The following is a 26147-nucleotide window of genomic DNA, read 5'->3' on the forward strand; positions in this document are numbered from 1 at the left end:
GTGTTTTATCTTTCCCTCTCTGTCTCTGTCTCTTTCTCTCTCTTATGTACACCATTCACATGAAAAACAAACAAACAGGGTCTGTACTGTGACATTCGACAGCTGGTTCAGTTTATCAAAGAATCACACGGCAACGTATTTCGCCGTGTGGCACTAAGTGCCCTATTGGACAGTGCAGAAAAACTCAATGCCACAAAGAAAACCGAGGACAAAGAGGACACCAAGCCAACTGCACAAAAAAGGTTATTACATTACACAAATAGCAAAAGAGACACTTAAATTCATTAACATCATATAACATCAGAATCATTCATTATATCTTACCATTTAGGGGATTTTTTTTGGGGGTTGTTTATGATTATTCAAGTGAATTCTTACACAAAATATTATTCATAGTTATGTTAATAAATAGTTGCCTTAAATGAATAGCCAGTTTTCACTGACACCTGTCACTGTCCATTAGTATTCATAATGTTCAATAATACAGTTAAGACCAAAAGTTCACATACACCTAGGCTAAAGATATTCAATCAAAACTCTGCATATTTCATGTTCCCATACAATTTTTTGACAAGTCACTTAGGGTATCTACTTTGTTCACATTTTAAAACAATTGATTAGAGACAGATTTAATTCTCCTATGATTCACTATATGAGAATTCCAGTAGGTTCGAAGTTTACTTACACGAGTTGACTGTGTCTTTAAACAATCTGGAAGATTCCAGAAATTGATGTAGTGACTTTTAGAAGCTTCTTATTGGCCAGTTGTCACAATTAGGAGTTCACTGGGAGGGCACCTAAATTTAGAGCCGGTGCCCATGGCAAAATCCAAGCACCTCAGCCAAGACTTCAGAAGGTACCAATCAACTGAAGGTACCGGGAGCATCTGTACACACAACTGTATGCAAATATTAAAATCTAGCAAGCTGAGATGAAATGTAAAGATGGAGTAACTCAGATCAGAATTATCCTTCCTGTAACTGCCTGTAAAAGCAACCGTGTTCTGCTGGCTTGGAAAGGTGTGTGGTTTGATAATATACACTGCGCAATGTTTTAGAAAACAAATTCTTACTTATACACAGGAGATACCACATGTCATATGTCACTCAGAGGTCCTGATTGATCAATCACAGGAGGGACTCCCAATGCTTGAATTATGTATTTCCATATTTCATTCTTAGTATTGTAGCACTTGGGTGAAAAAGTATGACCTCTGCTAAATGGGCAGAAAGCGTTACAGTCTGATGCAACAGATCCCTACATACCATGACACGATATATTAAATTCTAGTTTTTATGCTGGAATTCTCCTTTAAGTCTGTAGTTCTGTCTGAGGTCTGAATACCAATGCACAATTTCAGTGCTCTTCACTGCACACTATTAACTTAACTCTGAATACAGCTTATGTAGCTTAACATTTTATTATGGGGCACCGAATGTAAAAATACTCTTTTCTGACTATTTTAACAGTTAAGGCCATTCTGACACATTTATATAGTGACTCACGTAAAATAGCAGTTTTAAGTTTCAGTGTATTATATAAAATCGAAACTTTAAACGTAAATATTAAATGTAAGTGTTAAATGTAAATGGCAGATATGTTCTCTCAGAGTGTGCATCACTGGGAAAACACGGTGATGGTAGGGTTGCCATTGTTTTACACCATACTGTGCTAGATTTGGAGTGAGGTTGAGGATGTAAAAATCAAGTCTTTTGGTAGCATTTTTGGAAAAGTTTAAATACAGTCCATAGCAACCAGGATCTTGTGTGAAAACAAATAATAAGAATAAAATAAAATTTAGATTTAACTATTACATTTATTTATATATATATATATATATATATATATATATATATATATATATATATATATATATATATATATTTATTTATTTATTTATTTATTTATTTATTTTAATGGCTTCAAATAAAAGTACAAAAAAAAGTCAGAGAGAAAAGAGTATTAAGTTTTTACATCAAATACAGCACCTTTTAAAAACACCTCATGTTGTACTTGGCAACCAAACCCATTCTTTCCAACTATAGATTTTGTCTGTACTTTTGTATTTTTGTGTTGTTTTTCAAAATTATAATTTTTTTCTAATCTATTTTTATGGTAAATTTGATTATGCTGTTCATCACCTGCCTCCACCCAACTGCATTCAAGGGCCATATTGAGTAACCTTATTACCATTGATTGCAATATGCATGTGTGTCAGTGAGGAGCAGATTCCTGGAGCTCTATTAGGAAGGAAGGACTTCTGGAGGAAGATGTTCAAGTCTCAGAGTGCTGCCAGTGACACCAGCAGCCAATCAGAACAGGACACATCGGAATGCACTACCGCCCACTCGGGCACGACCACAGACCGCCGCTCACGCTCTCGCTCCCGACGCATCTCACTGCGCAAGAAACTTAAACTTCCCATAGGTGTGTATGTGACACCCATTTATCCTTATTAATGTGCTGAGAATTCAAATCTCACTGACTGACTGTGATTCAAAGATATTAGTTGTGTGTAATGTACAATGTTATATCATTGTACATTTTCTGGACTTGGATTTACAGTTGGGTCTTGCTTATCTATTATTATGTTGGCTTGAAGGATCCAACATTCTATTTTTCTTCTTTTATTGGAAAATTTGTACCATTTTCACGAGTAGCAGTTTTTGACATAGAATTCAGCACAGACCAAATTCAGCACAGGCGTAGATCCCATACAGAAATGGGGTGCTTGTGCTTTTAGGATGAGAATTATGGGTGCCACCTAGCAGTGCTCCAAAGCGGGTAATTTGACCATAAAGAATAGGTCAAGTTTGTTTTATTTTTGTTCATTACGCCATGCAAACCAAACCACAGGATTCTCAGACAGGAGACTTAATAATTCTGTAGTACATGAGGAATCTAGCAACACCATAGCAAACAACTGGATTATCATGGGGAAGAGGTAGCTCAGTGGTTGGGACATTGGACTTCTGATCAGAAGGTCATGAGTTCAAATCCCAGCACCGCCAAGCTGCCACTGCTGGGCCCTTGAGCAAGTCCCTTAATCCTCAGCAGTTGTATAAAAAAAAAAAAAAGATCATTGTAAGTAAATGTAAAAGTAAATCATTGCATAGCTCCATGAAGGAGTTAGCCCTTACAACTACATCTAACTGGGATCATATAAACCTAGAAATACCAGAACAAACACCTGGGACCAAATAGCAACCACCTAGTAACACCCTAAGTTAGCTTAGTAGCCTTACGATGCCCTATCATCCAATCGGGTTAGCGTAAACAGTTTAAACGCTTTTAACATTTTAAACTTTACATATGATAAACTTTTAACCTTTTAACCTTTACACATTAAAACCATTTTAACCTTTTAAAATCAATGACAACAAAACCCTGTAATATCATTTAACTCTTTTAGCTTGTTTAGCGGGCTCTGTCAAGCCAACATCAAACTTTAGCCTTTTAGTTTAACATTTTGCTGTTGTCAGTTATTCTGGTTCATCACTGTTGTGTGTAATATGATGGCGACATGTCATATTTCATTACGTAATTTTTAAGCCATGTGCAGATTTGTCAGTCTTGAATACCTGTGCTTCATCTGGCAATCCAGGCTTGTAAGACCTTTTAACATATATTTTTACTGCTTATTTTTAATTTCATTAGAAATTAAGAATGAATTATATGCACATGGCTTATGTGCCATTGGTGTACTGAAATTTTAGAGGTTCAAACCATACTCATCTCTCTTTTTGTGTTCTTTTTTGTCGCCAGCATGCCATAGGACTGTACGCCTTCCATTCACTCTCTCCGTCCTACGTATGTGTGTATGTGTGTATATTTTGTGATCATTACAGATCTCTAAATAACGATTATATGGGATCTTTTTAATGAACTTTGAATGTTTGTAATCTGTGTATGCAGTAAGCTTTTTGTGTGTGAAACGTGCTGTTTGGTTTTTGTCCAAGCTATCTGTGTGTGTGTGTGTGTGTGTGTGTGTGTGTGTGTGTGTGTGTGTGTGTGTGTGTTATCCTTCCCCCATATCAACCCAGTGCTTTTCCATTTCCATGTTGCTCATTTGCTCATTACTCAGGTATGAAAGTGCTTCTGCATCAACTGAACCAATTATCATCTAAGCCACACACTGCCCAGACTGCTTTTCATAGGTAGTGCTTTAGCAAACGTATAGAAGATATGTGATGATAACATGTTAACTATAACTATATTTAATAAGTCAGGTGGTCTATTTATTTGGGGCAACCATGTTTTCTGTTGTTCACAACATGTGACCCTGTGTGTAGGCAACTGGCTGAAGCGTTCGTCCCTGTCCGGCCTGGCTGATGGGGTGGAGGACCTCTTAGACATCAGCTCGGTTGACAGACTATCCTTCATCCGGCAGAGCTCCAAGGTAAGACATTGCGATGAGCTACAGTGCCCTCCACTAATATTGGCCCCCTTGGTAAATATGAGCAAAGAAGGCTGTGAAACATTGTCTTTATTGTTTAACCTTTTAATCTTTTCTTCAAAAGATTCACAAAAATACTCAGCTCTCATGGATATCAAACAATTAAAAAACACGACACAGGTTTAATTAAAAAATATATATATCTTTGTTAAATATAGGTGTGCAACAATTATTGAATTGAATTCATATGAGAGAAATTTATTTGAAGAATTTTCCCATTCATATTTTACATTTTTCTGTACACCTGGGTGACTAGGAACAGGAAATTGTTGAACCGTGACTTCCTGTTTCACAGGGGCATAAATATGTAGTAACACATAGGCCAAATTCCCTTAGAATTCCCTTAAAACAATGGGTCAGACCGAGGAATATAGCTGTGATGTGCGGTAAAATTTGTTGAGCTTCACAAAATGGGGCGTGTCCATAAATAAATAGCACAAGCATTGAAAATGCCCATTTCCACCATCAGGGCAATAATTAAGAGGTTCCAGTCAACAGGAAATGTTATGAATCGACCTGGAATTGGCCGTGTGTCTATATCGTCTCAACGCACTGTGAAGAGGACGGTTCGAGTGGATAAAAAATCTCCAAGGATCACAGCTGGAGAACTGCAGAAGTTATTTGCGTCTTGGGGTCAGAAAGTCTCCAAAACTACAATCTGAAGTCACCGACATCACCACAAGCTGTTTGGAAGGGTTTAAACGAAAAAGTCTCTACTCTCATCCAAAAACAAACTCGAGCGTCTACAGCTTGCCAGACACTACTGGAACTTCAAACGGGATCGGGTTCAGTGGGCAGATGAAACCAAACTATAGTTTTTTGGCAATAAACACCAGAGGTGGTTTGGGCGCACACAGAGAGGTAGCCATGTGGAAAAGTACCTCATGCCCACGGTTAAATATGGTCTTTAACCATATATCTTTAATGATTTGGGGCTGTTTTTTTCTGCCAGAGGACCTGGACATGTTGTTAGAATACATGGAATCATGGACTTTATCAGATATTAACAGCTGACTCTAATTTCTCAAATTAACTGCTAATCCTAGAGTTTCACAATTTTTTTTCACTCACAGATATGTAATATTGAATAATTTTCCTCAGTTAATAAATTACCAAGTATAATATTTTTTGTCTTATTGTTCAATTGGGTTCTTTTTGTCTATTATTAAGACTTGTGTGAAAATCTGATGATGTTTTAGGTCATATTTATGTATATATATAGAAAATTCACAAACTTTCAAGCACCACTGTATATGGTATTACACCTGTTTTTAGAAGCATAAAAAGTAATATTTTTGGAAAAAATATCGACCTTGAGGTTGACCACATTGTCGTACCAGGTGAAATTCACCAGCGCCGTCAAGCTGTCAGAAGGAAGTGCCACAGAATACGGCCACGAGGAGGAGGAGAACTTCTTCAAGAGGCTTGGTAAATGGCGGTCTGGCCGGCGGAACCCATCTAAACTTCACCACACAGAGGAGAAAGATGGTAGAACCCTGGGGTTTTCCCCCTTGCCCGTCTGTACTTCCACCACTCCCTCTGTGTTTGTGCCAGTCCATGTCTTGTCGTCTGCTTCTGGTGCACTCACTGTTCTCTACCATCTTCCATGCCAACTCTGTGTGCGTGTTTGTATTTGTTTGTGCATCCCGGTGGGAAGCTGTCTGGTGACACAAGGACTGTGATTTTATCTATTTTGTCCTGGCTGTCCATGGAATAATATTAACTGCCAAAACTACCAGCTCTCCACAAGAGGTGCCTAAATGTGAAGTATTGGATGTTTACATAACATCAAATTGTTTAATTTCATCTTGCTTTCTTAATTCTACTAAATGGTAAAAGGGTCATTCCATCTCAAGTGGTCCAATACTTGTTGCTTGACTATTTTTTTGTGTTGGGAATGCAAAACCACCAGGTATTTATTTATTTATCTATTTATTTATTTATTATTTTACTTGGTTCAACTGTGACAAATTTTTGTTATACAGCTGTTTATGGAAACAGTATCTCTGCTCAGGACAGTCCAAGCTCCTTGGATAATCAAATTTGTGTGCGCCATGACACAAAAATGGCTGTTGTGGTTAAACCCAGTAAAATAATAATAATTTAAAAAAAAAACTGGTGGTTTTGCAGTGCCGATAGATAAAGGTAATTGTTTAAAAAATGTGAAAAATTTAAAATGGTCAAGCAATCAACTTTGCAATTATTGAACCACTTGAGATGGACTGACCCAATAATGGCATCAAATGTAGAAAATAACCACAAATTATCAACCATATATCTGACTAAATCCATACCTTGTACATATTGTCATTGTACCTCTCTTATGGTGTTATCACCACCAGGATGCCATGGATTCCCAGAGCGCTTGACTTCGAACCAGGATGCAATAAAGAATAAGAACATAGTAAATCTGGGTGCCATCAGACAGGGTATGAAGAGGTTCCAGTTTCTCCTGAACTGCTGTGAGCCAGGCACCATCCCTGATGCTTCTATCCTGGCTGCTGCACTGGACCTGGTTTGTTCCAATTATCCTCCTGACCCACCCTCATAGCATGGAGAGACCTTTGGTCACTTTCAGGCTAGATGACTATAATGCATTACTTTTTGGTGTATCAACAAATTTTATTAGTTAAACTCCAATACATCCTCACAACAAAACATAACTCCTATTCCACTTACTTAACTCCTTACACTGACTTCCTGTACACCGCTGTATTGATTATAAAATCCCCACACTTACCTACAAAGCCATCCATGGCATACCATTACCCTATTCAATCTTACACATTCTCTTCACATAGCCAGGCTTTCTGTTCTGCACCATAGCAGACTGAAAATGGTGGCTGACTGCACCTTTTTATTGCAGCTTTCCCTGTCTTTGTAACAGCTTTGTGAGAGCTTGAAGAGCTCTAAAATGCACCAGTCTTTTTATTTATTGCCATACATAGACAGCCAGCTATTCTACCTGCATTCATTCAATATTAGGACTGTCCAGTCACTGGTATACTGCTCTGTACTTTTAATCAGTACCCTTACTTATGTCCAATGCACATCTGGACAGTAACCTAGTATATTGCACTTTGTTTGCACTGTAGCTGATATGAAAAACTTTCAATATATGCCACTGAGATACACTGTACCAGTGTGTCTGTTTGTTTATACCCATTTTCTAGTCATGCTTGTACTTTTCATTTTCTATTCTATATTCATATAATGTATGTACATATTATGCTGCTAACTTTTAAACTGTATACTTATGATATTTAGGGGCCACCCTATAGTTATTCTACTTTGTCTTATTAGGGGGCCAAGCACCGTAGGTGTGTAGGCACCCTATTTTTATTTAGTCTTTCCTTATTATTAGCGCTAAAACCCTATTGTTTTTGTAGGGATTTTTATTATTAATATTATTAAGATCCAAGCACCACAGGTGCATAGGGACCTATTGTTTTCATTACTCTTCTTCTTCTTCTTCTGCTGGGCCAATCACCGAAGGTGCGTAGGCACTTTTTGTAATAGTTAGTGTTCTTATTATTATTCTGCTTCTTCTTCTTCTTTTTCCACTCTTCATTCTATGGCAGCTCATAGAACCATACATAGGAAAGTTATTAAATTTGGCATAAAGATAGAGGACAGTCTGAAATATCAACAAAGCAAATATGGAGTCACTGTCTCAAACCCCTTAGCGCCACCAACAGATCAAAATTTCACTCATGTTTATGCTAACTTTTGAACCATAAGGGCTGGAAACAAAATTCTGCCCAAGATTTTCTGCCATTTTGAATTTTCTTAAAAACCTACTTTTTCAAACTCCTCCTAGACCGATTTTCACCTAAATTTAACCAGATAATCTTCAGACCATTCCGGTTAAAAGTTATGGAATTGGTCAAACCATTCTCAAATAATGAGCAAACAAATTCAACGGCTAGCCTGCTAGTGAATTCAGGCCAAACTTAGTATATGTAATAATCATCATGACTTGAGGGTACCTGCACCTGTTTCAGAACAGCGCCACCTAGTGTTCACGAGATATGAAAAAAAGCGTATTTTTGAGCAGTTTGTCGTAAAATCATGAAACTGGTCTCATTTGATTCTGTGGAGCATTCCAAGTCAAATGATATGAAATTGTCATAGGTCAGCCATTTTGAGTGTTGGCCGTTGCAGACTGTAACATTTCAGACTGTCCTCAATGTTTGTGCCAAATTTCATAACTTTCCTACGTACAGTTCTATGGGCTACCATAGACTCAAGAGCAGAAGAAGAAGAAGCATAATAATAATAATAATAATAATAATAATAATAATAATAATAATAATAATAATAATTACACCAACAAAAACAATAGGTGCCTACACACCTGCGGTGCTTGGCCCCTAATGAGAACACTAACGATTACAATAGGGGCCTGCGCACCATGAAAGTTGATGAAAACTGTGACTGTGCTTGGCCCCTATTATTATTATTATTATTATTATTATTATTATTATTGTTAATAAGAAGAAGAAGAAGAAGAAGAAGAAGAAGAATGAAATGCCTATTTTGTGCGGCGTTGCCTTTTAGAAGTTTTAGAAGTCATTTGATCTGGAGCATCTGTGCTCTCAAACATAACTCAGTTAACTTTCTGAACTATTACATCACTGTTTAATTAAATTTGTCTGGCGCCAGGATTTTGTTTGTTTCCATATGGCAGAGGCAGTCTGTTTATTTATTTTGTTTATTTTTACCCTTCAGGAAGCTCCAGTGGTGGCAAGGGCCTCCTTATTCCTGGAGTGTGCTCGTTTTGTGCATCGCTGTAACCGTGGCAACTGGCCAGAATGGATGAAAGGTCACCACGTCAACATCACCAAGCGAGGGCTTTCGCGAGGACGCTCACCTGTGGCTGGGAACAAGAGAAATAATAAGTTGCAGTGGAATGCAGCTAAGTATTTCTACCAGTGGGGCGATGTGAGTCCATGTCCCAGCTGTAACTCATGCTGAAATATCCCAAATATAAGTATGTAGAGCTACAATAAACATTTGAATGCTCCACATGTTTGTTAGGAAATAATGCGCTTGCTTTAATGGAAATTTTTAACATGTTGCAGTTTACATATCACTAAAGAAATGACATAATAATTAACATAATACTCACTACATACAAAATTAAATATTAACAACACAGTTTAACAGTATGTGATGGACACACACAATAATTTGCATTACCTTTTGCCCAATTTGCAGAAATTAAATTAAAAATGATGACGTGTTTTCAGTGTTTCAATATGATACAGATCTCAGAGCTCTGTGTTTTGAACAATACCCAGTAATAATTTGATATTGATATCCTATTAGTAACCAGTCCTTCTCTTTGCAAAATTTTGTGCCAAGATATGCAGAATATCAGAGGCCCAATAGTGTGCTTTAAGAGAAATTGTATCTTGTGTTTATTTGCTAAACATGTATCAGGTCAGTGAAAATCTGATGTTTTTAGGTCAGTATCGACCCTGATACTAATATTCAGTATCAGGCCTAGTCTGATTTTCTTTGTCAAAAGCAAAATTTTTAGACATTATCCTACACTAAGCATTAAATTTCTTAAGATGTAATAGTTCCTGTTTAACTCTGTAATGTTTTCTCCAAAAGGCAATTGGCACTCGTCTTAGCGAGCTGTGTCACTCAGATAGTGAGAGTCCAGCTAACATCCTGGGCTTTATTTATGACGAGGAGAGCAAAAGGAGGGCACGGAAAGAGGATGAAGAAGAAGACTTCCTGGATGACAGTACGAGAGACAATATGGATAAAGCTCTAACATCATTCAAGAGAGCGATCATGTTACTGATCTTGCATGATATCTCGGTGTCTCTATGTTTAACAGAGGTGGATTTGTGTTCACAATATTCACAGGTACTGTAAACCCCACCAAATGCAACTGTCCCTTTGCTCTTAAGATGTCTGCTTGTCAGCTGCTTTTAGAGATTACTACCTTCCTGAGGGAGACTTTTCCCTGCCTTCCACGCCCACGCACAGAGCCCCTAGTGGTCAGTATGTGTATTTGTTCCTCAGTTATGACTGACCAGATTTACTGTAACTACAGAGGTTAATGATATTTTCAAAAGAGGGTTAAACTTAATCTTTCATGAAATACAATATATTGCCAAAGGTTTGTGGACACCTGATCATCATATGTGGGCCTTCTGCAAACTGCTGCCACAAGGTTGTTGTGGCTATAATATGCACCATTGTCTTTGTATGTTGTAGCATTAAGATTTCTTTTCATTGAAAGGAAGAGGCCTAAATATGTGCACAAAGGTCATGGACGACATGGTTTGCCAAGGTTGAAGTGGAAGAACTTGAGTGTCCTGCACAGAGTCCTGACCTCCACCCCACTGAACAGCTTCCGGATAAACTGGAACAACGGCTACGTGCCAGGCCTCCTCATCCGACATTAGTGCCTGACCTCATTAATATTCTCGTGGCTGAATGGCCAAATCCGCCCAGCCACAAAATCTAGTGGAAAGCCTTCCCAGAAGAGTGGAGGTTATTATAATAGTAAAGTGGGGACTAAATTATATGGGTGTGATCGGTCAGGTGTCCACATACTTTTAGCCATATAGTGTATCATCATAAATTTACAAATGTGCCCAAACTGCCCCAATATTATAGGATTTAGAGAGTTGCCGGCTGCGTCTGGACCCAGAGCTGGGCCGTCATCGCTATGAGAGGAAGATCAGCTTTGCAGGAATCTTAGATGATGAGGACAGCCATGATTCCCTGAACAGCAGCAGTCACACTCTGAAGTCTGACACAGCATGTGATGAAAAGAAATCATCTCAAGAACCCCTGGGTATGATTGTTTCAATGAATCGGTCTTTTTTTGTTCATTTATATATATTTGATGCTCACTTGCACTCTTCAGCTCCCACCAGGAAGATCCGCATCGGAGGTTCTCGGCTACTGCAGATTAAAGGGGCGAGGAGTTTCAAGGTGAAGAAAGGTGGTTCTCTGTCCTCCATCCGCAGAGCTGGCAGTCTGAAGAGCACCAAGATGTCTCGGCAGGACTCGGAGTCCGAGAACGACGCCGATTCTGATCGTCTGCTGTCACAGAGCAGAGACACGGTCACTGATATCGGTGAGAAAGGTTTCTTGATGTGACTTTCTACATACTGATTTGCACAATTGCAAATGTCTTGACTAAGACTAAATTAATACTTGTGTTTTGAATGATTGATTGATTGAATGGAGAATGATTTTCCGACGTAAAACTTTATGAGCAGGACTCCATCCCATTTCTCCTATGCACATTATTTTTATAATCTGAAAAACAAGGTTGGCTACTGGTAGCTGTCTCCCATTTATTTTAAGAAAGGCGGTTAGGAAAACAAGTCTGCTACAGGGTGTCCAGTTAGAGACTTCACTTGAGAAGATCCCATTTATCCCATTTATTGTCGCCATACTCAGTACACTGGGTAAATAACATATGGATACAGTTGAGCTTGTGCTTGTGTGTGGTTTTTCTATAGAAAAGGAAAATATAATACAAATACAATGTACTACAAATATAGTACATAAGCATGTGCATAAAATCAATAATCACACTAAATATAATGACATTAATCAATAGAAAAAAACATATTAGAAACATAAAAGATTTTTAAATGTGCCATCATATACACTGATACACACTCATTTCACTCTATACACTTTGACACCCCAAAAGGAACACTCGCGGAGCCACTCTGTGTCACGATTCCCCCTTGAAGCAGCGTGCTCTAAGCGCGAATGCGCGAGCACCTGCTTTTCCGTTGTTGACTGTAATGACATCTGGACACGTGTGTTTTGTTTCTGTTTCTGTCTCCTCCCTGTTCTGTCATTGGCTGGGATTTCACGTGGGTCTGTATTGCTCTCAGCTGCTAGCGGTTTAGACGCTGAACATGTCCGCATATATACCGCGCGCCTCCCAGCACACAGCGCGGAAGATTGTCATAGAGTTAGATTAGTTCGTATCGTAGTCATAGTCACGGTCCATGTTTAGTATTACTTTAGTTCGTATCGTAGTCATAGTCATAGTCATAGTCACGGTCCATGTTTAGAGTTAGTTCGCGCTGGATTATCCGCTTCCAGTCCCTCGTCATAGTTCGTTTCTTGTTTTGTTTATCGACCCTGTTTTCCGTGACCACGACCTAGATTCCTGCCTAGCCCCGTGTATGCCTGTTTGCCAATCGCCTGACCTCTTGCATGTTTATGGATCACGTTTTGGATTTGTCTGCCTGTCCCTCTTTCAAATAAACAACTGTTCATCCTGCACTTGCATCCGTCCGATCTCTGCTCCGTCACGGGGAGAGAGAGAGAGAGAGAGAGAGAGAGAGAGAGAGAGAGAGAGAGAGAGAGAGACCCAGCACCCCAGCACAGAGCCAAGTGTGTTTATAACAGTGAAAGTAAAGTTTCGAATAAAGCCCTTTTTGAGTTACTCCGAGTCCGCCTCCCATTTCCTCATTCTCGACCCAGTATAAGTGTCACAATGTATTTGACAAATATCAGTTGATGTTACACTGATTTGCTCACCTCCATAGATGTTGAGCAATCATAAGGCAGCATGCTCAGTGTAGCTCCACTGAGTTATGGTACCTAGTGATCAAAAATGGGAACTGAAACAAGCACTAATAGTGACCTACTAGTGCATTGTGACACTTCATGGGGTAGTTTGGAAATGAAGAGACAGGAGACAGGCTTGGGACAACTCTTTATTCTCCACTTTATCAATTTCGCTTGTCAGCAGTTTTCTTTCACTTTACACACACAAACACATGGCTCTGTTCTGCTCAGCACTCTCGCCCATGCTTCTCGTCTCTCCCCTCTGTATCCTTGCCCCCACTCACTGAAACACAGAACACTCGTTAAACATCTGGTTCGCCGTACATTCACAAACCGGCGCTCGACCAAGCTCAGCCACACCTAACCGATCAAGCAGTTTCTCAATGTGGGGCACTGGGTACATATCAAATTTAGACACCGCATTGACTTTTCCAAAGATACAGAGAACCAGACTGAACCGTCAGCCACAGGATCCAAGACCATCGATCTGGGCCAGTCACTGTAGGACTCCTGGATTTCCCTCATATCGAGCATGGTCTCGAGCTCCTCCCAAACCACTTGTTTTTTTGTGCTCAGGCAAACGATGGGGGCAGCTGTGTACCACTCCCCTGGGGGTGTCTCAATGTGGTGTTCTATGAGATCAGTGCACCTGGGCAGAGGTGAGAGCACATCAGAAAATTCCACCTGCATCTTGGCAACCTCTGTGATTTGGAACGGTGAGAGGTGGTCTCCATAAGGAACTGAGGTGGATTGAGCCACTGTTTTAGATTTGCCAGATTTGCCAGTACTAGCTCCTCCCTCTCTGGAACGACCATTGCCAAAGCCACAGGGACCTCCTCTCTCCATGGTTTACGGAGATTGAGGTGGTATATCTGCTGCACCACACCTGAATCTGTCTGCCTTACCTCATTACTTCATCAGTCAATGTCCCTGACTTGCTGCATGACCTCGAAGAGTCCTTGCCACTTGACGAGTAATTTGGAGCTCAATGTAGGTTATAACATGATCACTTTATCTCCAGTGAAAACACACATAACTGAGTGCCCCATTATACAGACTTAGCAGATCCTGTGTTAATTGCCCCAATGTGTGAAGTACTGAATTGCACTTTTGCTTTCCGAAGGCCCCTCATCCCAATTTTTTCTAATGATGTCTAAGAAGCTGTGCGGCTTGCGTCCATATAGCAATTTGAATGGGGAGAACCCAGTGGAGGCTTGCAGGACATAGAATAATAGGGGTTCAAGACAATTATCCCAATTCTCGTATACGAGCTTCCGAGTCATATTTGTAAGGGTTTGATTAAACCGCTTGACCAGGCCATCTGTCTGAGGATGGTAAATGATAGTATAAATTGATTTAATCTCTAAGAGTTCATAAAGTTCCCAAAAGGCCCGATGTTGCATCTGGTGGATGTCGGCGAGGGTCTTAGCGATTTTTGTGAATGGTGAGGACCACATGATGGTAGATCTCCCTCACTTTCCCACCAGTTTCGACAACAGTGTGACACTTCATGGGGTAGGTCAAAAATTAGATTTGGGACAACTCAACAACCAGGGACTCTTTATTCTCCACTCGATCATTGCTTTTTTTCCAGTGACTTTCTTTCACTTTACACACACACACACACACACACACACACACACACACACACTCACTCACTAGGGATGTTACGATACCAAAAATCTAGTAGTCGGTACCGATACCACCAAAAGTGCACGATACTCGATACCAAAGTCGATTCCACAGTGTGGTTTAAAAATAAAATTTAAAAAATTTTATTCAAAACTCTGCTGGAGGACATCCTCCTCTGGCTGATACTGGCAAAAAGAGAGGGGAGGGGGGGTATTTTAGTTATCAAACACTGTCTGACAATGAGTGGAGGTGCACTCTTAAACGCACGCACGCACACACACAAACGCGCGCACACACACGTTATACTCTGAATGCAAGCATTAGTTTAACTTTACTGATATGGTGGCAGGCCAGAAAGATTTATTAAAAGCATGAACATGTGAATAATTATTAGTGACATGAGGCTACATGTATCTGACAGGACACGGGCTGAATGGCGATGCATGGTGGAACATTAGGAGGTAGTTTATAACACTGCAATGTGTTAGCGTCGTTAACAAATAACTGGCTATCGCTAACATTACACGGAGCGTAACGTTAGCTGGTTTCACGGCTACAATGCAGCTGCCTCAACAAACATAATACAGGACCGTCTTTCAGGGGCTTCGCCAAATTCCAGGTGTTTCCTCGCTTTGTTTGAAATGAACAATAGCATCGGCTGCACACCGGAAACCGATACTACCCTTCCTGTCTTTTCCTCTCAACGAGTCGGGGCGGAGCTAAACTTGTTAAGCTAAGCTAATCTTCTGTAGTTTTTCCCGTGCGCTTGTAGGCGTTCTTCTTCTTCTTCATCACTTGTGGACCGACTAAAACACTTGCGCGTACTTGCTGCCCCCATCAGGTCCGGAAGAATTGCAACCCGGTACCTCCATTAGAATCGGTTCAGTGCAGAAAAACAAGTACCGTCACGTTTTAAGAATCTTGAATCTCGAAGTATCGGTTCTCGTGACATCCATAACACACACACATATGCACACACGTCTCTGTGCTGCTCAGCTCTCTCTCCTGTGGCTGTCATCTCTTCTCGCGACTCGCAGTGAAAAAGGATACTTAAAAATATCAAGTCGGTTAAGCGAGCTGGGCGTTGTTCACACAGGAAAACAGTGCAGAGAGAAGCTCATGCTTGCGAACGTTCTTCTCAGTCATCTCAGCAATAGCTGATAAGCATTACGAGCGTTCTGAATTCGCTTTACTACCGCTGCTCGTCTCTTTTCCAGCATTTTCTCAATTACCTCTTTAGCAAATCAACAGTACAGCTTGAATCTCCTGCATGCTTGTTGTTGCAGGGTCGTTATCAGATTTAAGAAAATAGACTGTTTTTAAAACACTTACCTGCAAAAATCATTCTGTGACCAAGATTTGAACCAGGGCTGTGGCAATGAGAGCACCGAATCCTAACCACTAGACCACCAGGTTGGTTGCAGCAAGCTGTTTTGTTGCTGTTCAAAGGTTTGGGTTCCAATATGAGCCCTCTACGTGTTTTTATGATTATTATCATTATTACATCATTAAAGTCAGCTTCAAAGTCATATGTCACCGGACTAATTTGCCTAATCTTCGCGGTACTTTAGACGGCGATGGAAACACAGACAGCAAAGGTCTGGAGGAACCAAATGGTCCCTTGAAAAAAGTTCTTGGGATTAATTGTTCAGGGTAATTTCGGTGGAAAAGCAGCTCTACTTTCTTTCAGAAGAACTACTGAGTATTTAGAGATAGATATCACAAATGAACAATATACATAAAATAGAAACAAGGTAACTTACAAAGTTATGGTCAGCATCACGGACATAGTAAAGTAAAGTGATGGTAAAGCATCTCTGATGGTAAAAAGCGCTTGATGTCAAAAAGTCTACAATGGTCAAGGCCTAATTTTGTATTGTAAATAAGCATATCTTTTTATACACTTTGAAGTGTATCAATGACCAGAGTACCAAATGGAAGAGGCACATGTGTTGTATGGCAGGATGGACCCCCAGCTGATTAGCTCACCCTAAGGAATTGTATGTTAATCAAGTTCCTGAGAATGAGTCTCCACAGACTCATTCTCAGTATGTGTGAGAATCCGAGAGAGGGCGTGCGTGCGTGCGTGCTGGCAGACGGTGGTTTAGTGGTTAGCACATTCGCCTCACACCTCCAGGGTCGGGGGTTCGATTCCCACCATGACTCTGTGTGTGTGGAGTTTGCATGTTCTCCCCGTGCTGCGGGGGTTTCCTCCCCCAGTTCAATGACATGAATGGTAGACGGATTGGCATGTCCAAAGTGTCCTAGGAGATTGAAATCTTTGAAGATCTTGCCACTGGATCATGGCGGTCACCAGGAAGTGAGCGTGAGGCCAATGCTGCGCAGGTCTTCTTCATTTTAATCCAATTCACGCGCAAGTCGAGTTCCAGTTTGTGTTCTCCATAATGGAGGCAGCAATGGAAACTTCGGTCTTTTTCGAAATCGACGGACGAAGTCCTGTGTGTGTGTGTGTGTGTGTGTGTGTGAAACACATTCCTAATCCTGATCATATTAACCTTTATCCAATTACCGCTAAAATTTATAAATATACTACACTTGTTTCCCATGCAAAGGCTGAGAAAAAGAAAAATATCTCTCCATTTTCCAATGCCCTGATTGTTTGGGTTCATTTCAGGTCTTTTGTGGAAACCTGGCAACCCTGGTAATTGATATTAGCTCTTATGTGTGGACCTAAGGTACATCTAAAATTTCATTTATGCACATTCTATTTGAAAAGCAATAAAATACACCGAGTACCCAAACGATGCCCTGTCTGTGTTTTTTTTTTTTTCTTGAAAACAATTTGCAGCCCCCTTCCGATCTCGCCACACGCCCCCCAGGTTGTGAACTACAGGGTTAGTTAATACAGCAAAAAAACAGCTCAAGTCAAGGAGTTTTTGTTTTGTATTTTTGACTAATGATGTAAAATAACTTTAACAAGCATTACATGTATATCATAATCTGGTTTACAGGAATTGTGAACATGCACAGTTGCAATCAAAATGATTCAACCCCCATTGCAAATCAGGTTTATTGTCAAAAATTCAGCTGTTTGCAATGAACAAATCAAACAAAAGCAATTGAAACGGTTCAACACAACAAATGCTTCCGCAATTTTGAAGGGGTTTCCCCAAATTCAACTGAAAATACAACTTATAATGACTTCTCCAGTTTCAAAATTATTCAACCACATTCATGGCAAGCACTTTTAGTACTTAGTAGAGCACCCTTTTGCTGATATTGCCTGCTGCAAACGAGATGCATAGCTTCTGGCAGTATTCCTGAGGAATCTTAGCCCATTGCAATGGCTTCCAGTTTTTGGAAACTGGAAATTCTTGGGTTTGCGTGCTGCAACCGCCTTCTTCAAATCCCACCAGAGATTTTCTATGGGGTTCGAGTCAGGTGACTGTGATGGCCCTGTAGAATCTTCCAGGACTTCTTCTGAAACCAAGTCATGGTGGAATTTGAGGTATGCTTGGGATCATTGTCCTGTTGGAAGGTCCAGTGGCACCCAAGCTTCAGCTTCCTCACAGACAGCCGTTTTCTCCTAGGATTTCCTGATGCTTCAATGAATCCATCTTACCTTCCACACGCTGCAGGTCTCCAGTGCCAGAGGATGCAAAGCAGCCCCAGAGCATCACCGAGCCACCACCATGCTTGACTGTGCACAGTGTTCTTTATTCGTTCTCCTTCCTCCAAACATACTGCTGTTCATTTTGACTATAAGCCAGATTTGCAAATGGGTGTTGAATAATTTTGATTGCAACTGTATCTGTATTTTCAGGGAGCTCCTGGAGCGCTAGTGAGCCCAGCATTGAGCCAGAAGGTCCTGGAAGCACAAGTGGAGGGGACGACTACCACCGCAACATGTCATGGCTACATGTAAGTTCACACACACTAATTTGTGTGTGAGTGTGTGTGTGCGCATGGTTATAAACATACTTATTTTCATCCCCTTTCAGATCATGATCCTGCTGTGCAACCAGCAGAGTTTTATCTGCACTCATGTGGACTATTGCCACCCTCGCTGCTATCAACGCCACAGCCGCTCCTGTGCTCGCCTTGTCCGTGCCATCAAGCTGCTTTATGGAGAGACTGTTGATAGCCTGAGAGAAGACAGCTCCAGCAGTATTTTTGGCACCCGTGCCAAGAAGAGCAAAGAGGTATATAAATACTGTTATTAATTGCACTAAACTGTTATTAACAGTACTAAACACTCTATGACTAAATGATTTTAAAAAATACTTACACCAGAAGAATTTACTACACTGAGCCTGGCAGGCTTGGGACAGCTCAAATGGCACTTTTTCTTTTTTTCTTTACTTTCACCTTTCAGCAAAATCACTTATATATACACATGCATGCACATGGCTTTGTGCTGGTGTCTCTCTCTCTCTCTATCTCTCTCTCTCGCCACTCGTCTCTCCCTTTTATCCTCGCCACCGCTCAATGCAACACAGAACGTTCATGAGTATAATTCCCCACAGGTGTGCAATCCTTACCACTCACCTTATCTGGCTCCGCCCTCCATTCACAAACTGGCTCGCCCCCCGCTTCCACATAACCCCACTGTCTAACTCAGTCCGGGGAGCCGTCCAACCTGCTGCTGACTCTCCCCCTTGCCAAGAGAGGAAATCTGCCACAGCCATCTGCACCCCTGGCCTGTGGACCACCTCACCACCCCAAGTGCCTTTTACCATCGGGTGATCTTTGTTGCGGTGGGGCCACAAGAGTGGAGCATGGTCAGAACAGAGGGTGAAGGCCTGTCCCAACAGATAGTACCGGAGGGTGAGGATACTTAGGAGACTATACTTAGTCTCTCACATGGATGGCTTGCAGCTAACGTACAGCAGAGGTGCTCCTTCACCTCCACCACCTGGGACAACATGGCCCCCAACCCTTTGTCCAATGCGTCCTTCTATTAAACAAAGTGGTCTGCCACAGAGTTGAGCTTTTACCTGCCTAAATGTCTGTTGGCATGCCTCAGGGTCTCGTTGTGTGACTGCTCCAAGGAGAAATTCTAGAGGGGAATCCCCACCAAGAGAGGAGGAGCAGAGCCTCTGTATCCCCCTACCATCCACAAATATTTATTCTGCTAATGCTCGAAACCCTGGACAATTTGTCCCCAGGATTAGTGGCTGGGTGAGGCGAGGACTAACTGCCTCCTCCACTATGTGTTTTTGCCCCCAGAATTTAATGATGACCGGTACCAATGGATATTCGTGAACATCCCAGTGCACACAACTCAGTGTAATGTTATTATATGTTATAAACATATTTATATGTTTAGATTTATATTATATTTACACTCCAGTCATCTGAAAATGCCCCCCACCCCCAAAATCTCCCCAATTACAGTCCCCCAGTGTATTTTTGTCCATTTGTACCACTTGGTGTACTTGGTCTGCAACAATGTTCAGGTAGGTGGTACTTGTCAAAGAAACATTCACATGAATGCCAGGTTACAAGGTTTCCTACAGAACATTGTCCAGAACATCACACTGTTTCTGCTGGCTTGTCTCCTTCATCCTGGTGTTGGTTTGCCTTCTACTGCAACCTGGTGCCATCTCTTCTTCAGGTAAACGACACACATGCAGCCGGCCATCCATTTAAAAGAAAATGTGATTCATCAGACCAGACCAACTTCTTCCTTTGCTCTATGGTTCAGGTCTCATGCTCACATGCCCATTGTAGGCACTTTTGGTGGTGGACAGGGGTCAGCATGGGCATTCTGACCGATCTGTGGCAACAGCCCCATACGCAGCAAGCTGTGATACACTGTTTGTTCTGGCACACAGTCTTCATGAACTTTTTCAGCAATTTTTGCTACAATAGCTCTTCTGTGGGATCGGACTAGACGGGCTAGTCTCCGCTCCTCACGTGCATCAGTGAGCCTTATAACACATCAACTTCGAGAACTGACTGTTCACTTGCTGCCTAAAATAGCCCCCCCCCTTGACAGATGCCGGTCTTTTGTTACATGCAGCCAGTAGTTAGGAAGGGAAACAGACTCAAATTTTATTTTTAAATCACATGAATTTGTCATGTCAATCAGTTCCTCCTGTGCCTTTAAATCGAGACTTGCACCTACACCAGAAGCAAAGGGGTTCCTAACCCAGATGATTAGATGAGTGTTTTCAAGGTCAGGGAAATAGTCTCTGAAGTATCCCTGTAGGTACTGAAGGTGGGACTGGATCAGTGGAGAGATGGTGCCCAACTCGCCAGATGATAGGAGCTCTTGGTGAAGTAATGGAAACATTTTCCATTCTTGGAGCTTGTTTGACCATAGCGCTATCTTCTTCGAAAAAGCACGCACTTGCACATGTCTTGCACATGCAATATGTAGGTGTCACGCCCTTGCATGCTTTGATTCAGTACATTTAGATGGTGGAAAATATCTGACATATATGCAAGTTCACGAGTCCAGGCTGTATTTGTAAAACGGTCTGCCAGCTGATGCTTTTCACATGAGAGGAACTCTGCAATCTCCCCCCTCAGTTCATGTACGCGGTTCAAAACCACCCCCCGTGATAACCAACGCACGTTCGAATGAAGCAGCAATCCGTCCAAACAGGCGCCCGTCTCATTGCAAAGCAGAGTGAACAGTCTGTGTTTCATGGGGTGGGCTCTGATGTAATTCACAACTTGTATAACGTCTTGCAATACCTGGTTAAGCTCGTCGTCAATCCTCTGCGTGACGAGAGCCTCACAGTGTAGCATACAGTGTGTGGCAACTGCATTCGGGGCTTTCAGTTTGATACGAGCGGTCACTCCACTGCTCTTCCCAGTCACGGCCGTGGCCCCGTCCGAACACACCCTCACACAACGAGACCAGTCAAGTCCATTAGATTCTATGTACTCGTCCAAAACTTGAAAAATATCTCTCCCAGTGGTTCTACCTTCAACGGCTTTTTTTTGCATGATGAATTAGAAGTAGTGTTGTATTTTATGCTGATAGCCTGAGCCTTATGCAGGAGTAAAAACACAGAAGTAACTGAACTGATCACAAAAAGAATTATTCTTTTAAATTGAATAGTTTAGGGTTCATTGCCTAAATATAATGGCTCTCTTTCAGTGCTCAGACAAATCATGCCTGCGGACTCCATCTATGAAGAGACGTCCTACTGACATCAGCGCAGAGGGGAAGAAAGACGCGGGGATGCTGAAGTACATTCGGACACAGGTGCTACTTTTAGGCTCCTCAGAGCAGTTTTAGAATGATACTGCTTATAATTGAACAGTCCTCTCTCTTAATATAGCATTGAAATTCCACCCAAACATACCTGGCATCAGATCTGCATACCAGTGATAAAATACTGGCAAAGATTATTATATTATAAAAGATGCATAACTGTCTAGAATGGAAATTTACATTAATGGTTGTCACCTGCGGTTTACAGCTGTAACGTATACAAACCCTAACTCTAGAAAATCCATTACCCTAGATTACCCATAAACCAACTGATGCAAAAATGTCTGTTATGTTTTGCCTTTGCAGGTAATGAGTCTGTCACCTGCACCTCTTTCCCTGCTTATAAAAGCAGCTCCCATCCTGACAGAGGATATGTATGGAGACATTCAGCCAGCTGCGTGGGAGCTGCTGCTCAGTGTCGATGAGCACATGGCTGCTGCTGCAGGTCTGTTTCTGATTCTTCTATTGCTACAGCGAAGAATGATTATAGCTTTTTTGCACCAGTGCTGTACAGAGAGGAAAATTAACCAGTATCTACAGTAAATGAAAATATACAGATTGCTCAGGCATAAGTATAAATGTATATAATATGTATGTTCTAGATAAAATATAATAAAACAATACAATTCTGCACGGTAGTCGATTTCTAAATACAGTCAAGTATAAACCAGTGCAGAGAGGCTGAATTAAGATGAGAGTGTTACTGTAGTTTGTATTCGTTAGGCTTTCTAATTACAAATGTGCCGTTTCTCTGTAAATTATTTTATGATATCATGGTCCTTGATTTCTTGATATGTCTGCTTGATTATGTGATTATTATTCTTTAGTGATCATTGTCCATGAATTTATGATTTTCAAGATATATACGGTTTTGGTCTGTAAATCAGGCCTATGTGTCTCCTCAGCCTGTATGTCTTTTTCTTAAATGATCAAAGGTCTATAATGTCCTTATGCCCAGCAGGAAAGATACATTTCAGGTGCACAAGTGCAAATGCAAGTAAACATTGTCTTTGCCATATTGAATGGATGGTAAGCAAGAGGGATTTATGTCTCTCTGAGCAACTCAGAGGGGCTCACGCACACGCAGACAGATACACACAGAAGAAGAATTTTGTGTGTCAGTGTACTGTGAAACTGTTCTTTGAAAACTCTTTTGTTAGAGAAGTTATTTGAACCACTTTCAGGACTTTTAGACTCATAATTTTTAATGTAATCCTTACCTAAACATGTCATCTCTTTTTCTCTTGCTCCCTCTCCCTGTCTTTCTCATGCAACACATTTGCAGCGGCAATGTTTCTGCTGTGTGCAGTAAAGGTTCCTGATGCTGTCACTGAAATGATGATGGCTGAGTTTCAGCACCAGGAAGCAAGTCAAAGGATTAACTCCGTGCTCAAGTTCTACACTGTCTGGAGGTTCCGCTACCAGGTGTGGCCTCGCATGGAGGAGGGAGCGCAACAGATCTTTAAGGTACTAGTCATTGAGTCTCATTTACAGTGGGGGGAAATAAGTAATCAGACACTTTTGTTTTTTGGTATTTAATATACTTCCAGTGCGTATATCTACTCCAGATTTACTCAGATTTTATTTAGAGATATGAATAAAAAGTATGTGTTCACAAGCATTGTGTAGGGAAAATTAGCTCTTTGGCTTACATTGATGTATTCTCCACCATTATATGTAACGAAAATTAGCTGTTTAAATTGAGTTATTGGATTCTCCACCAAATATGCAGGATAGACTAGCAGATCAGCTCGAACGGGGAAATTTGGCTAATTTAGTATTTCTGATCAACTATTCATCTAGCGATACGTTGAACTTACCATATTAATTATGTATTGTCACAATCCGAGGTTGAGCCAGAAGCAGGTGCAGATAATGACATTTATTGAAGGAAACGTACTAAGAAACGAATACACTATGACAACTGGGAAACACACTGTGGCAAGAAACAAACACTGAGACATAAACAACATGAATCTAAGACTACTTGTCAGAATACTGTGGCAAAATTAAACATAAACTAACAAGATCAAGAAACATGGAACACAGGGGTCTAAGACAACGAAAGACAAGCTAATGGTGCCGACAAGGACTATATATACACATGAGTGCTCATTAACCAAAACATGAATCAGGTGCAGGTGGTCATGTGACAACTAGAGCAGTGCAGTGGCTGATGGAAAGTGGAGTCCAGAGTTTCCCAATACGTGACATGTATTAGATATTACCTCCATGGCCATCAGCAATAATATCCTAAATACATGGAATCATTATTTTAAGAGTATGTAGCATGATCGACAATTCAAGGCAGTGGACCTCGTAAACAAATAAGACACGTGGGTTTATAAACAGACGAAAATTTATTGAATTATTCTACGACACAGAAACTAATCTAACACATGAACACATACGTGCGCACACACACACACAGACACATGCAAGCAAGCAGAGGTGTAAATGGTTTAACAGAGTGAATGAAGCTCTGAGTTTATAACAAAGGATGTTATTTCACAGACCATGACATGAACAAGTCATCGATTTGATCGATCTAATTTCACTTCTTTAGAAGGGCTTTAAACTTAAAATATTATATACACCAGTCTTAGCTAGATTCTGGGGTATTGCTTGCCTGTTGAGGGGGCTTCCTCGTTACGGCGCAGTGTCGAGGGGATTCCCACAATGGTTATTCGTTCGTCTGGTCGGCATTGAGCGGCGTCTTGGAAGACCAGCCGGAACGCTGAATGGAACGGCGTATAGTATGAGGGATGTTTAGAGAGCTGGCGGCAGTAGGTTTGAAAAGCTGGGGTCTCTAGGCTGGTCTACGAGCAGATGTTGGCCTCCGATGAGGTGAGATGAGTTGATCTGAGCAAGCCGAGAGAGCGAACGGAAGAGTTGGATTTGTCACTCTTGTGACGTGAAGGGGCGGCTGTACCCCTGTTTGAGGGCCTCCTCAATGTAATATTCCATAGCCTGTGTGTCCTTAGTAGATAGGCAATAGATACGGTTGTGCGGGATTGCAGCTCCAGCCAACAATTCAATTGCACAGTCATAGGGGCAACGAAGAGGGAGACCACTATCCTTGGTTTTACTGAGTACCTCCTGATACACTTGGTACTCCTGTGGTATGAAAATGGGATCTGTGGTTTCTGGACTTCCAATGGAACTTGAGGCCACCTGAACAGAGGGCACGTGAAGAGAATTTGCATGACAGTGTGTGATTTGATGTCCTTTCCAGGAGATGCATCCAGGAAAACCCCAATACCACTGTTGGTTATGGTAACCAGCAGGGAGATGGTTTCCTTGTGAAGTGTGCTGACATGAAGGGTAAGGGGTTTAGTGCCCTGAGTGACTAATCCTCCCTCGATGGGTCCACCGTCAAGAGCTTGGAGCTTTAGTGGGTGTTGTATTGACTGTAGGCAAAGCTGAGGTTTCTGGGCGAGGGCGCTATCAATTAAATTCCCTGTAGCGCCAGAGTCAACGAGCGCTGAAAGAGAATAAAACCCTCCTGAGTGCTGAATCTGCACAGAAAAACAGGCAGGACTCACTGTGGTGGAGCAAGAATTAGAGACTACTCGCTCAGATGGGTGCTGTGGACCTTTGTCAGGGTGTCGAGAGGGACACTTTTGTTTTATTTTTGGCCCATGTCTATCATATCATGATGCTCCCACCCCCATGCTTCACTGTGCGTATGGTGTTCTTGGGATCATATGCACAACCATTCTTTCTCCAAACATGGTATGATTGATGTTTTGCCAAAGAGTTCTGTCTGACCAGGTTGCATCGTTCCAAAAGAGTTCTGATTTGTCTAAATGCTTTTAGATGTGCATCTCTGTGCTTCTTATTTTAGCAGAGAAGTTTTGAGTGAGGTGTAGGAATGGAGATGATTGGGATACAGTTTATTGATTATTGTTCTCTGTATAACTGGTGTTCCTGCTGCTTGCAGGTCACCCTGAAACACAAGTGACTGCTGCTTTCCTTATCATTAGTCTGAGTGCTTTGTGAAATCTTGTAAAGTGCACCTGTCCCGGCACAATCAGATGTGGTTCCATGAACTTTCCCGATGCATATTATTGAACCAACAGTTTAGACAGAGATTATTAAGGTCTTTGCTATGTCAAAAAGGCATTTGTACATTTGTAGTGGATACATGCACTGGATATGTCTGAATACCTATTTCCTCTCATTGTAGGTTTATTGATAAATCACAGTAGCGATCAGATCATGAAGAGAGGTCATAGACATAAAATACAAGAAACACATGACTGGCAACTAAAACTAGGAGACTTGAAACAAATT

The 26147-nt window shown here is 41.2% G+C and overlaps 1 protein-coding gene across 1 annotated transcript in view; it reads left to right on the forward strand.

Annotated features, from left to right (window-relative positions):
• Positions 1 to 26147, forward strand: part of LOC108272372 (unc-80 homolog, NALCN channel complex subunit) — an 85833-nt gene that overhangs the window by 23694 nt on the left and 35992 nt on the right. The window contains exons 18-32 of the mRNA XM_053684187.1: positions 79 to 242; positions 2219 to 2427; positions 4293 to 4399; positions 5797 to 5944; positions 6799 to 6971; positions 9188 to 9400; positions 10079 to 10214; positions 10340 to 10473; positions 11099 to 11279; positions 11352 to 11564; positions 18444 to 18541; positions 18622 to 18822; positions 21735 to 21842; positions 22158 to 22296; positions 23137 to 23318. Of these exons, the coding sequence (XP_053540162.1) occupies positions 79 to 242; positions 2219 to 2427; positions 4293 to 4399; positions 5797 to 5944; positions 6799 to 6971; positions 9188 to 9400; positions 10079 to 10214; positions 10340 to 10473; positions 11099 to 11279; positions 11352 to 11564; positions 18444 to 18541; positions 18622 to 18822; positions 21735 to 21842; positions 22158 to 22296; positions 23137 to 23318 (2406 nt within the window). The remainder of the gene's footprint in view (positions 1 to 78; positions 243 to 2218; positions 2428 to 4292; positions 4400 to 5796; positions 5945 to 6798; positions 6972 to 9187; positions 9401 to 10078; positions 10215 to 10339; positions 10474 to 11098; positions 11280 to 11351; positions 11565 to 18443; positions 18542 to 18621; positions 18823 to 21734; positions 21843 to 22157; positions 22297 to 23136; positions 23319 to 26147) is intronic.

This window comes from Ictalurus punctatus, chromosome 12, assembly GCF_001660625.3.
Source record: "Ictalurus punctatus breed USDA103 chromosome 12, Coco_2.0, whole genome shotgun sequence".
Taxonomy (NCBI): Eukaryota; Metazoa; Chordata; class Actinopteri; order Siluriformes; family Ictaluridae; genus Ictalurus; species Ictalurus punctatus.